Genomic DNA, 13995 nt, shown 5'->3' with positions numbered 1-13995 from the left:
CCTGTAGCCTATTTTTCAAAGCAAATCGATGCAGTGGCAAAGGGATGGCCTGGATGCCTGAGAGCAATTGCTGCTACTGCTCTTTTGGTCAAGGAAGCTGATAAACTGGCTTTAGGCCAGACCTTGCAAGTAAAAGTGCCTCATGCAGTGCTGCATCTGATGGACTATAAAGGGAACTATTGGTTCACAAATAGCAGAATGCTAAAGTACCAAGCCATGCTGTGTGAAAACCCTAGGGTTCAACTAGGGATAACTACTACCTTGAACCCAGCTACACTCCTTCCTACAGATCCTAATGGGAAGCCAGATCATGATTGCATCCAAACCATGGATGAAGTATATTCCAGCAGACCAGATTTGAAAGATGTGCCATGGCCACACCCAGATGTGACTTACTTCACTGATGGAAGCAGCTTTGTACAGGATGGAGTGAGATATGCTGGATATGCTGTTGTTACACTGAACAAAGAGATAAAGGTAGGCTCATTGCCCACAGGCACCTCTGCACAGAAGGCGGAGTTAATAGCTCTCATTAGAGCCTTGGAATTAGCAGACAGAATCACAGTCAATATATACACTGATTCAAAATATGCTTTCACCACCTTGCATGCTCATGGAGCCTTATATAAGGAAAAAGGATTCATTAACTCAGCAGGAGCCCCTATCAAGTATGGAGCTGAAATCTTGCGATTGCTAGAAGCAGTTTGGATCCGGGAGAAAGTGGCAGTGATGCACTGCAAAGGACATCAAAAAGGATCTGGACCAATCACTTTGGGAAACAAAAAGGCAGACCAGGCAGCAAAAAGGGCAGCATTCAACAAACATGAAGTTAAAGCCCTTAATATCATAGCCCCGTTTTCCAGATTTCATTGACAGACATGCATCCAAAATACAACGCAGTAGAGGATCAGATAGCAGAGAAGGAAATGCAAGGGAAGAAAACTCAGAATGGATGGTGGCAGCTGCCAGATGGAAGGATTTTTGTTCCAAGAACTCTGGCATGGGAAGTTGTGACTCAAGCACATACCACCTCTCATCTGGGAAAGAGTGCACTGAGCCAGCTGCTGGAAAAACAACTGTACATAGATGGACTACATACATTGACTGCAGTAGCCTCATCAAGGTGTCTCACCTGTGCTAGGAACAATCCAAGACAAGGGCCTAGGAAGCCTCCTGGAATCCAGCACAGAGGCATCACACCATTTGAATCACTAGTGGTTGACTTTACTGAGATGCCTAGAAGTAGTGGCTACAAATACTTACTGGTGTTCGTGGACACCTACTCCGGTTGGCCAGAAGCTTATCCTACAAGGACTGAGAAAGCCATAGAAGTTGCCAGGGCCCTATTGAGAGACATCATCCCCAGATATGGAATGGTACATCATATTGGATCTGATAATGGCCCTTCCTTTGTAGAGAAAACCCTGCACAGCTTGTCTAGCTTGCTAGGCATCACATGGAAACTGCATTGTTCCTATAACCCGGGAAGCTCAGGCCAAGTTGAAAAAATGAACAGAACCTTAAAGACCCAATTAGGAAAGATCTGCCAAGAAACCAAATTAAAATGGACTCAAGCCCTACCTTTGGCTTTGTTTAGGATCAGGTGCATTCCAAACAGTGCGACAGGACTGTCTCCCTTTGAATTAATGTATGGCAGACCTCCACAGATCCTAGATGGAATAAGGGGGGACATTGGAGAATTAGGGAGATCAGCTCTGTTTCAAGAGGTCCAGGAACTGGGAAAGACTCTGCACAAGTTAAACCAATATGTGCTAGAGCAAAGACCACCTCTACTCCAAACTAGATTACATTTATTCAGTCCAGGAGATGAAGTATGGCTAAAAGAATACAAACCCAGTTCTTTGAGTCCCAAGTGGAGAGGTCCTTTAACTGTTCTTCTCTCCACCCCCACCGCTGTAAAGTTAGCTGGAATTAAGCTGTGGGTACACTGGACCAGAGTTAAAAGAGCTGCACCTCAATGGAAATCAGATCTGGATCCTGATAATCCATTAAAATTAGTTTTCAGAAGAGTCCCAGAAGAAACCTCTGCGTCCCCCCTCAGCCGGAAGGAGGGTGGGGCCACAGGTGAAGATAGATCGTCAGCGCCTAGCATATAGCCTGACCGGAAAAGGGCTATCGACGCTCGGCCGAAGATTAAGAGGAACGAAGTTTAAGCCCCACTTACAACCGGAAGCTGAGTGGGCTCTACTTCGTCATCAATCAAGAAGAGCTAGGCTGCACCCACCAGGACTTCAGGTGCTCTACGCCAGCTCCGCCGAAAGAAAGAAGATTTCTTAAAGATCATAGTTAAAAATGCTTTCTATTACCCTTTTTACTTTTAGATGCTTTTCTGTATGCTTTCTGATGATAATTGGGTTTGCTATAAGTGGTAAGCCAGAATGGAGTACAAATGAGTTTCACCAGCTAGTTAACAACATATCTGAAATAGCTAACATAACCAGTTGTTGGGCCTGTACACATATGCCCCCCACACAAATGAAAGGATGGCCAGTGAAAGTGGTTTTCACCATGAGTTTAACAGGCTGGAATAGTGCTGAAATCCACACCACTACAAAAGAAGCAAAACAAATTATAAAAGATTCAAGCCAATTCATGTTATCACACCAAGCACAAAACCCAATATCTCCTTTGTGTGTTAGAAATCGGCAAGAAATTAAGGGTCAAGCAACTGTTTCTAAGGCACACCCTCGAACACGCATAAATGTGGGAAACTATAACAATTGCACACGCATAATAGTGTTGAGACCAGGATGTCTGTACATATCAGACCATATAGAGACAATTCTTACTTGTGAACGCCTGGACCCTGTAGTGGGTTGGATGGCACTCTATGGAAATGTTAAAAATACTGCTCCAATAAACAGAGTTCAGGAGCAAGAAAGAACACCACAAGATCTGTTCCTATATGGTCTCCCGCAAGGATTTTATTGGGTGTGTGGGGATTGGGCAGGGAAAATATTGCCACCGGGGTGGAATGGCACATGCACAATAGGTGGCCTAGCTCCGGCAGGCATTTCCTATCATCCCCTAGAACAGTCCAAAGGAACATGGCAAAAACAGTTTGCTTGGCAAAAACAATTTGTAGAACACCGAGTCCGCAGAGATTATGACCCGAAACTGGGTTATGATCCTGGCAACACCTATTTGACAGACGTTGAGACTTTCTTTGCTGTTGGAATTCCAGGAATTGGTGTGCGATGGAATATAGAACAAATAAGAAAGCTGTCAGCACACTTAGAGAGAGTGGCAAACTCCACAGCAAAAGGTTTAACTGCTATCCAAATTGAAATAAACTCCCTGGCTGGTGAATTAGCTCAGCACAAACTTGCTTTAGATTACTTGTTGTCCCGCCAAGGTGGGCTCTGTGTCTGGCTTAATGCAACATGCTGTCATTTTATAAATCAGTCTGGACTGGTGGAAGAAAGTGTGGAAAAGATCCATGAAGTGGTCAGAGATATAAGAGCTGGCTATGAAAAACCTGGAGAATTCTGGTCATGGTTAGATAATTTACTGCCAAATGGCCAATGGATTCGAAGTCTGCTCATGTCCCTGACCATGATGGTTGTGGTTGGAATACTAGGATGTTTGTGCTTACCATGCTTTGTGAAATTTGTAAGACAGAAGTTAGAGACTGTAATTGAGACAAAGGCAGCTACTCAAGTTTGTGCTATTTTCAATATGCAAACCCAAAATAGAATGTTGGAACAACAATATTATAACTGAATGATGATGTTATGCAATAAAATATTGATAAATATCATAAAGGGGGGAATGAGATAGAAGATTTTTAAAGTTTCATATTTAGTATGCATATAAATGTAGTTTGTAGAAATAAAGGTACATGCATTGGAATGAATTTGAGAGGCCCAGGAATGCAGGCAAAAGAGTAAGATTTAAGACATAAGAGCTCAGAGTGACCCAAGGCTCTGACCTCGAGGTTCTGGAGATTGTTGTTAGTTGAAGTTAGCAGAGAGACATGAATCCTGGAGAAGAGATATCTCCGCAAGGACTAGAAGGGGGGGCAAAGACAGATAAGACTAATAGGCTAATGGAATGTGGCTAAAATGTACCTTTAATGTATTCATGTATCTGTACCCTGATTGTACGAAAACCCTATATGTTTAACTTTTACCATATCCAATGGGATATGCCAGCTAGAGTTCTTTGTTTCTATCCTATATAAAGGAGCCATTTTCCTTTTTTCGGGGCTCTGGGATCTTTGTTGGAATGTGAATTCCTCCCTGAGTGACAGCTGTCTAAAATAAACAATCTGTGTTTTGCAAATTCATCTTTGGTCCCCTCCTTTCTGATTCTGTCAGACCGGGTTTGCTGTGAGTCAAGTGGAAGAACTTGCAGTGTTTTATCAGTTTTCCACAACACTTTGGGGGTCTCCAGACCCTTTCACAGGGGTCGCCTAGGACCAGCAGTGAGGCAGTGTGTGTGTGTGGTGGGGGAGCCTAGAGCTGCCTCTCCAATAGCCTCTCAGGGCTGAGAGGGAGGCAGAAGGGACACTTTGGGCGAGGAGGAGGCGGTGCCTGACAGCAGAGCCTTTTGCTGGCAGTTTGGCTCTTTGGGGCCTGCAGTGGAAGGGAGAGGCTGCGATCATGAGGAAAAAGCAGGGGCTCCTCCGGATGGTCCTGGCCACTTCCCTTGGCTCCTCCTCCTCCTCAGCCCAGGTGAGCTCCTCATTCACATTCCCTCGCTTTTCTCTCTCTCTCTCCCTCTCTCTCTTTCTCACACACACACTGCACTTTGAGACCCCTTTCACTGCCCCGGCTCAATGCTCTGGAACTCTGGTGTCTGTGAGGCATATACCCTTCTCTGTCCACAATAAACTACAGTTCCCAGGATTCCATAGCACTGAGCCCTGGCAGTTCAAGCAGTGTGTTTTGGACACAGGGATCCTCCTTTTGTGAGTTAAGGAATGAATCCAGTCCCTAGCCTTTATATCTCTCTCACACACTGCAGGAATAATAACCCACTTTGAGACTGCTTTAACTCAATGCTAGGGAATCCTGGGAATGCTAGTGTTTGGGAGACATTGAGACTTCTCTGTCAGAGATGGCTCTGAGGCCACAATAGACTACAATTCCCAGGATTCCCCAGCACTGACCAGTCTCAAACTGGACCATTTCCTCAGTGTGGATGCACCTGGTGAGGAATTCTGGTCATTGCAGTTCAACTATGTTTGGAGGGTTATGGGACTCCCTGTCAGAGATAGTTCTGGGGCCACAGTGTACTACAATTCCCAGCATTCCCCAGCACTAACCCAGGACAGTTAAGTCACTTTCAAACTGCATTATTTCTTCAGTGTGGAACTCTGGGCATTTCAGTCCAGCTATGTTTTATTTCTGCAGTGTGTTTTGGACCAGAGACAAGGTGACCAGACATCCTCCTCCTTTTTCAGGATATGTCCTCTCCTGTCAAATTTCAAAATGTCCTCCATTTGAATCATGGCTAAGAAGCATGAGTTTATAATCACATGGGTGTTTTTAGCTTTTATTTTTGGTCATGTCCTGCTTTTTTTGCTTGAGTGCCCTATATTTTGGGGTGAGGGCATTGGTCATCGTCACCGTGGTCAGAGCTTTCCAGGGGTTTAACTGCCATTCTGCTGTTGTGCTGGAACAAACCACCATTCCCAGAATTCCATAGCATTGAGCCGAGGCAGTTAAAGTGGTCTCAAACCAGATTATTTCTCCAGCGTAGATGCAGCCCAAGCCTTTTGCCTCCCTTATGCCTGAGATTTCAAAGCCCAGCCCTGGCACCACAACAAACTACAAATCCCAGGATTCCCTAGGATAGAGTGATGAGAGTGAAAGCAGTGTCAAACTGCTTTAATTCTGCAGTGTGGCAGCAGCTTAAGTGTGCCTAATGCAGTTCTTAACATGGTCCACCACTTGCATACAGAGTCTCGCAAGACATTAGAAAGGTTGGGAACCACTGCTTTACAGCGATGCGGCTGTACAACATAGAGGAGGGGTCCTCTGCCTCCTTATAGACCATCTCATTATAAGAATTCAAAATGAAGGTGCAGGAGCCCTGGCAACACCACCATGTGTTTCTCAGTCTGCAAAAGGATCCCCCACACCTGTTGGGGTCCTGGGTGCCATTGGGGCCAGAGATGGGAAGGAAGGGGGAGACCAAGTGTTTATGCCCCCATCTGCCCTCCTGGCAGAGTCCCAAACCTTATGCTAGGCATAGTGTCTGCAATGGCCATGGCAGAGGCCTCATGGCAATGCCTGCCCTGAGCGAGGGCATTAGGTCTGGCAAAGTTATTTGGTGGCTGGAGAGAGAGGGCCCCTGGTACTCACCCTTCTCCTGTGTCTTCTGGCTGGCTTGCCTCTCTGACCTTGGCCCTGTTTCAGGCTGGGCAGAGGTGATGCAGAGAAATCCTTTGCCATGGCTTTTGGCTGGCCTGTCCTCTGAACTCTGGCCCCAATGGGCTGAGCAGGAAAGTTTCCATGACTTCTGGCCAGTTTCCTCACTTATCCTTGGCCTTAAACAGGCTGGGCAGTGGTGATGTGGAGAAACAGAGATATGGAGGGGATACCCCTCACCATCTGTTTCCGCAGCTCCCATGTGCTGCAATGCTGTTTGCAGAAATCTCTTGTGCTCCCACCATGAAAGGGGGAAGCTCTGGAGAAGAGAGAGAATCATTGGCAAAGCCAAGACCTTTCTCCAATCCTGGGAGCCCTTGCCATATTAAGTCCTTCTTCATGCTCCCAAGGCAGTAGTGAAGAAGCTGCAGAGCAACAGCAAACACAATCCAATGGGTCTCCCTCTGAAGCCAGCTCCCTCTGTTGTGCTGGCAGACCCTGAGCTAGGGAAGCCTGAGCTAAGGATGACCCTTAGCCAGTGCTCTTGGGGTCCTCTGCCATAGCCACCACCAAGGAAGGGGGGAAAGGCAGGAGAGAGGAGAAGAAGAGAAGGCCAAGAAACTCTCAAACCGCTTTCGGAGAAAGGAAAAACCTTGCTGGCTCGAAGAGACACATCCTGCTAGGAGCATAGGCAGGAACAAGACTGGGGCTCAGGGGGGCTAGCTCCTCCCTATATAGGGGCCGGTCTTTTGTTTATTGTCCCTGCCTACAGGAGCAAATAGGAGGAGCTAAACCCAGAATACAAGAGGTTAGGACCCTGTCTGCTGGGAAATTGGCCAAACCACTGTATTCTCCACCATCACATACAGATGTTAAAGTTGGATAGTGAAGAAGGCAGATAAGAGGAAAATCAGCATATGTGAGATGTGGAGTTGGAGAAGAGTGTTGAAGATACTGTGGTCAGCCAAAAAGAAACAAATAGGTCATTCAGCAAATAAAGCCTGTAATTTCCTTGGGAGCTATGATGATCAAACTGAGGCTGTCATAGTTTGGCAACATCATGAGAAGGCAGGATTCACTAGGGAAAAACAATAATGCTAGGAAAAAGTAGAGGACAGCTGAAAGAGAGGAAGATCGCTTGCCAGATGGACAGACTCAATCAGAGAGGTCATGGGTATGGATTTGCAGGCCCTAAGCAGAGTAATGGAGGATAGGGAGTATTGGAGAAGTCTCATCCATAGGGTAGCCATGAGTAGTGGACAACTTCAGAGCAGTTAACAACAACAAAGAGCCTGGGTTGCTCTGAGTTTGCAAGACCTGAGTAGGCTGATGACTGCCTCTCTTGGAGGTCTCTCATTCATATGGTCATCATGAGTTAAAGTGAAGACCCACAAATAATTCTTGAGCTATTTTGAAGGGGGGGGGAACTCTTTTTAAAATACACACACACACACACATAATGAGACAGTGTATATTTAATAACAACTCCCCTTCCCCTTGGCCTCCTAAGAAGAGGGTCCAGCCAAAATCTCAGTGGATGGGAAAAGAAGCCCTGCTTTCAAATATCAGCAGCAAGGCCAGCCCAAATGAGGAGGTATTTTAAACCCCCATTTCCAGCCTCTGTTTCCATCTTTGAGCTAAATCATCTTAGAGGACAAACAGCACTCTGGACTATTCCATCCCTCTCCCTTATTTCTCAACAAAATTCTTTTCAAGCAGGGAGGCTCTCCTCCTCATTCTCCAGCAGTTTTTTAATTGTATAATAATAATATAAAGTGAGAATTAAGGGATTTGATAATCAGAATAAGAGTGACTGAACACTTTATTGAAGTGTTGTGTCAGCCATTAGGTAGGGCAAGAGAAAAAAAATCCCAGAGCCACTCTGGCTACCAAAAGGGCAAATTAGTAGCTTGTGGGACCCACAACGAAGGGCTTCATCCAGTCACACTGGCAACCTGAAAGCCACACTTAGTGGAAACTTGCAGGTGTTGAAACTGATGGTGAACTTGGTGTCAAGAGAAAACAAGGCTTGCATGTAGAAGACTACATCTAATCCCAAGGAGCAATTCTGGAAGGTATGAAATAAATTATCTGCTGGCTTTTTTGGCATGGAAACCCCCAAATGTGATTCTTGCATAAGAGGGAAGGAGTGTAGGAGCCCCCCCCCCCCTCAGTGGTGTTGCTGGTAGTGGTGGGGAGGCTAGAGGGTCTCCCCTAAGGATGGAGCTTTGACCTCTCTCCTCTTGTCCTCCACAAAAGGCATCAGTGCTTCCCCAACTGCAAGGTCTCCTCTCTTGACTCCAATGGGCTGAGATATTTCACAGGGGCTTCAAAGAGATGGGGACTATTATGGGATGCAAGAAAGCCAGGTTGGCCATGAATGCAAAGGAATACAATTTGAAAGGGAGAGTGGTGGAAGGAGAAGGCAGAGGAGAGTGTTTCTGCATCTGAAAGGGAAACAAACTGGGGTCCAAATAATTTCACTTGTACCCAGTCTCCTTACTTAGCAAAATGTGATGATGAGGATGAGGTTGATTTTGAGGTGGAGGGTCTCTCTCTCTCTCCCTCCCTCTCCCTCTCCCTCTCCCTCTCTCCTTACAAACCTTAAAACTGCATCTCTAGCAGGTCTCTTACAGAGGATCCCAAGAAAAAAGACTGGCTGAAGAACTAATTAAATGCAGTATTTTTAAACATTTTTTCAGAATTGGAAAACTTTTATGACACAGAAGATTGCAATCCTGTACACTCCTACCAGGGAATAAGTCCCACCGAATTCATTGGAGAGAGGAGGGTTTCTTCTGAGTATATACCTCCATAAGATGTTACTGTAGCTGACCCACTACCCTTCCAAAGGAGACACAAGAGATCTGCCCCACTTACACAACACTGGGAGAGACAATGAAGAAAAAAACTGGGGGTGAGTTGTACTTCCTTCTGTGCAATCCCTTGAAATCCTAACTTCCATTGCTGAGCCTATGGGTGGTAAGGTTGAGCAAAGTGTGTGTGTAGCAGAGAGAAAAGAGATATACTGACTTGTGGCTGCTTCCTAGGTCTCCCTCGTCCCCTCTTCGATGGTTCTGTGCTGGCAGGTTGCTCCTGGGCTGGTGGTACAGAAGAAGTTGAAGGCTGGCTGGCTCCTTCATCTTGTGTACTCATCAAGACTCCATTCTCTTGGCAGGATTGTTCTCTTTCTTGTCCACTTAGTTTTCCCCCTCTATTGCTCCCCTCCTGCCCACTGGTTCGCCTGCTGTATGGCACCTTGAAGACAAGACATTCAGAAAGTTCCAATTTTACAGCACTAAAGGTTTCTTTCTTCTAGAGTACAATCCTGAATACAGAAGAACATAGTGTGTGTGTGTGTGTGTGTATTAAGATGTAATAAGGAAAAGGGCCTGTAACATGCCCACGGTTCTCTCTACAACATTCCAATGTGAAATAATAATAAAAGAACACAGACTCTGCAGTTCAGAGGTTAAACATGTGAAAACCCATGGTTACTGGCTAATGAGTGGATAATAACCCAAGTAAATATTTTGCTTTGGAGTAACCTCACCTTCTGAGCTGCTTGAGATGGACTCTTGCTTTTGCTTCCTTTAGGTCTTCCTCTTGGTTTTTCAGGAGATGACTCTTCTTTTGGTTCCTACACAATGGAAGACATGTTATTGGGACAAGGATTTCAGCAAAGATACTAAATACCAGCAACAGCACAAATTCAACTGTGCCATTAAATCAATCATTTAGTTTTAAATGTGAAAGCAAATAAAGAGAAGGGAGAATAGAAACTTTAATATGACTAAAATGTGCATTGTGACTGTCCAGTCTTTAGCTTTTCCCAGCTCTGGAAAGCAGCAACTGCAGTCTTAATTGGTTGCATCCATGCAGATAATATTTTTAAAAAATCAACATATTTCCAAAAGCATTAGAAAAGCCTTGGTATCTCCATCAGCCTGTTTATTATGAGAAGTACAAAATATTTCTGGATTTCACCCTGTCTTTTCAGGGGTGTAAAGAGGGATGAAGTGAGATCAAGAAGAACTGAAGAGTGCAACAACCTGTGGGATATTTGCTCTACACACACACAAGACTGAGACACAGAAAAGGGAAAGACAGCTCGGGTCCCATTCTTCTTTTCCTTTCATCCATTCTCTCTTTCTTTCTGAAGGTGGTGATGAGATTTGTGCTTTTTAAAAAGAAAGAAGGAAAACAATCCACATGCTCACACACACATTTCCTCCTGCAACCAACATGGATTTCCCCCCACAAAACACACACACAAACCTCACAAACCCCATTTTCCCAGCTTTCTCAGGTGTGTGAGTTCCTCTGACTTCCTCACCAGAGCTAGCCACCAAACTGCACCCACTGTTGCCAGAACAGCAGCAGCAACAAACCACCACATGCTGCCCAAAAGACTGAGCTTCCCTTTTCTGCTGATTACTCCTGGACTCAGCAGGTACATGCATTGCCATGCCCCACAGTCTGTGTGCCGGGCACACATTTATGGGAGGTAAGGTTGAGCAAAATGTGTGTGTGGTTGGAAGGAAAGAGCTATACTCACCTGTGTTTGCTTCCTAGGTTTCCCTCGTCCCCTCTTCGGAGGTTCTATGCTGGCAGGTTGCTGCTGGGCTGCTGCTGTGGAAGTCAGAGGCTGTTTGGCTCCTGCACCTTGTGTGCTCTTTGTGACTCCGTTCGCTAGTTGGGGTTGCTCACTCACTTGCCTGCTCACTAGCCTTTTCCCCCTCTTGCTCCCTTCATGCCCGATAGAGTGATGTTTTCCTCGCTGGCTGTCAGGCACCTGAAAGAAACAGGAGGTGATCTTGTTGATTTCCCTCTGCCCACCCCACCCTCTTGCAACAGCAGCAGAAGCATCACGACAACCACTGCATCAGATGTCTTGGTAATGCCAAAAGAGAAGGGGTAAGGGGGGAGGAGGAAGCGGCAGCAACAGTGGCAGCAGCAGCAGTAGTGGCAGCAGTGGCTGCAGCAGCAATGATAGTGGTGTTGGTGATGAAGATGGTCCTGCTGGCTGTTGCCCCATCTGAGGAGGGGGGAAGTGGAATCCTTTGTTTTACAATTTAGTATCAAGATGGAAAAGGCAGGAAGATGAAGCAATTTACTCTTTCTCATGGAAGGAAGCAAAAGGTGTCAGTGTGAGTGTGAGTGAGTGTGTGCTGAGAGAGTTGGTAGGAAGTGTAAGTGGGTAGCTGGTTGAGTGGGAAAGGCTTCTGAAGAGCAGAAAGTGAGTTAGGATCTCTGCAGCCCTTTGATGGGCTGAGCTCCTGCTGCTTTGTAAGCCGAAGGGGGAACACATCTAAAAAGGAGTGTTATGTCCCTTAGTGCTCCTTTCAGTGGGATTGGCGAACTGGAACATGCATGTTGGGACCAGTCAGGCAATGGGACTTTCTCCACATGAAACATTTTTGTGAACATTTCAATGTGCTTTTTTCAATGGATGCATTTTTATATGCATTCTCATAACATGCTTTGTGAAAATCAGAAAAAATGCTCATTTAGCCCAACTCACATTTTGAGTGTATCAGTTTACCCTTCACCCTCACTCAGTTTGCCAGTTCAAAGGTTAAAAATGTGATTACTGGCTAATATGTGGATAATAATTGAACCTACATGTACATTCCAAAGAATGAATATTTCATTTGGATTAAAGGAGACTGTTGGATTAATTAAATGCAGGGTTTTTTTTAATGGAAGTCTTAAATATTTAAGGCTATCAAAATACACACACACTTGCTGCCACAAGAGCAGCAGTAAACACACAGAATCATAGAGTTGGAAGAGACCAGAAGGGCCATCCAGTCCAACCCCCTGCCATGCAGGAAATCTCAATCAAAGCATACCTGACAGATGGCCATCCAGCAGAAAACAAGCTTGCTCCCTCCTCAATATGGCATCCCTTTAAGTATCTAAACAGGGCTATCATATCTCTTAACCTTCTCTTCTCCAGGCTAAACATCTCCAGCACAACTACCACATGTCACCAAAAAGTCCAAGAGCTTCTTATCTGCCAGACCTAAATCACTCTGCCGCTTCATCAGATACGTAACTATGGGTCATTAGGTTGAGTGAAGTGTGTGTGTGTGTCAGGTGCCTTGTGGCTACTTTCTAAGTCTCCCTTCTCACCTATTCAGCCATTCTGTGTTGGCAGGTTGCTTCTGGGCAATTGCCACAGAAGAAATGAAAGCCTGGATGGCTCTTTCCCCTCATGTGCTCATCTGGACTCCTTTCACTCACCAGGGCTGTATTCTCTCTTCCTCCTTCCCTCTGTGCTCACTGGCTTTCCCCTTTTTGCTCCCCTCCCACCCGATGGCTGGCTCACTCCCTTGCCGGCTATAAGGAACCTTGAAGAAAAGACCCTCAGAATGTTCCCATTTCACAAAAGGTACATTTATTTCTTCTAGAGTACAGCCCTGAATACAGAAGAACATACATGAAAATAAAGGTTTAATTGTTTTTAAAAAATCAAACAAGGAAAACTGCCCCTAAGATATCCAGGATTCTCTTACAACATTCCAATACAAAATATTATTAAAAGGGCACAACCACTGAAATTCAGAAATATGATAAATCCTGTGGTTACTGGCTAATGAGTAGATAATGATCCAAGCAAATCTTTTGCATTGGAGTAATCTCACCCTTTGAGATGCTTTAGATGGACCCTTCCTTTTGCTTCCTTTCGGTCTTCCTCTTGGTCTTTTAGGAAATGGCTCTCTCATTGGTTCCTAAATATAGGAAGCCAAACAAACAAACAAGCTTTATTTGAGTCCGGCCAGAGAGAGGAGAAGGAGAGGAGCAGCTGGGCAGCCATATTGAGGCCGTGTGCTTGTTGCTGAAGGGGCGGAGCTTCTGTGAGTCACATCTGTGTGTCACAAGGGGCAGAGCTAGCAGACTAGCTTTATATAACACCTTCCAGAGCCTTCCAGAATTTTCATTTTCTTTAACTCAACAATTCTACTCAAGTGGCATCAGGTTAGAGTCAGATATTGAAACAGAACCTTGCCTTTAAGTGTAAGATAGCAGCCAGGACATTCCTTTAAAGTAGTATTCCCACTAGATTGACTGTTATAGTCATTACTAAAGACTTTGCAGTATGGACAACGAGGGATCTGCTGCAGTCACCTGCAACTCTTGTGGGATATTTCTCTTCATGCCTACAGAAGTGGAGAACTTCACATGCACCAAGTGCAAGTTGGTAGCACTCTTGGAGGAGAAAGTGCAGCAGCTGGAGTCCAGAGTAGCTACACTTCAGCATATTAGGGAACAAGAGGATTTCCTGGACTCAATAGAACTAACCATCTTGGATGAGTACCACGCAGAGGAAGATGCTAGGGTGGAAGAGGTCACTCGCCAAACAGAGGAGGCAGACAGCTGGAGGAATGTCACAAAGAGAAGTAAGCCAAGAAGGAATTGTTCGGGGAGCTTGCAGCTAGAGAATCGATTCGAAGTTCTTTCCCTTATCAAGGAGGATGAAGAAGAGCAGCATGGACAGACTTCAGGGACAGAGCAGGGGAGCCTGAGAGTCCCACCCGAGGAAACAGTCGCTGCTAAGCCTCGGAGGAGGCGTGTGGTCGTAGTGGGGGACTCCTTGCTGAGGGGTACAGAAGCAGTGATTTGTAGGCCTGACAAGATATCTCGAGAGGTG

At 45.5% G+C, this 13995-nt stretch overlaps 1 protein-coding gene across 1 annotated transcript in view; it reads right to left on the bottom strand.

Annotated features, from left to right (window-relative positions):
- The window catches only part of LOC149320392 (uncharacterized), a 35824-nt gene that overhangs the window by 14975 nt on the left and 6854 nt on the right, over positions 1–13995 (bottom strand). The window contains exons 4-7 of the mRNA XM_089500464.1: positions 12989–13075; positions 10897–11133; positions 9892–9978; positions 9372–9596 (exon numbers count right to left, since the gene is read on the bottom strand). Coding sequence (XP_089356590.1) covers positions 9372–9596; positions 9892–9978; positions 10897–11133; positions 12989–13075 — 636 coding nt within the window. The remainder of the gene's footprint in view (positions 1–9371; positions 9597–9891; positions 9979–10896; positions 11134–12988; positions 13076–13995) is intronic.

This window comes from Sceloporus occidentalis, unplaced genomic scaffold (genome assembly GCF_023333645.1).
Source record: "Sceloporus occidentalis isolate IW3139 unplaced genomic scaffold, rSceOcc1.0.p SCAF_1, whole genome shotgun sequence".
Taxonomy (NCBI): Eukaryota; Metazoa; Chordata; class Lepidosauria; order Squamata; family Phrynosomatidae; genus Sceloporus; species Sceloporus occidentalis.
Note: the sequence above shows the minus strand (reverse complement) of the source record. Positions and strands in the feature narration are given on the sequence as shown.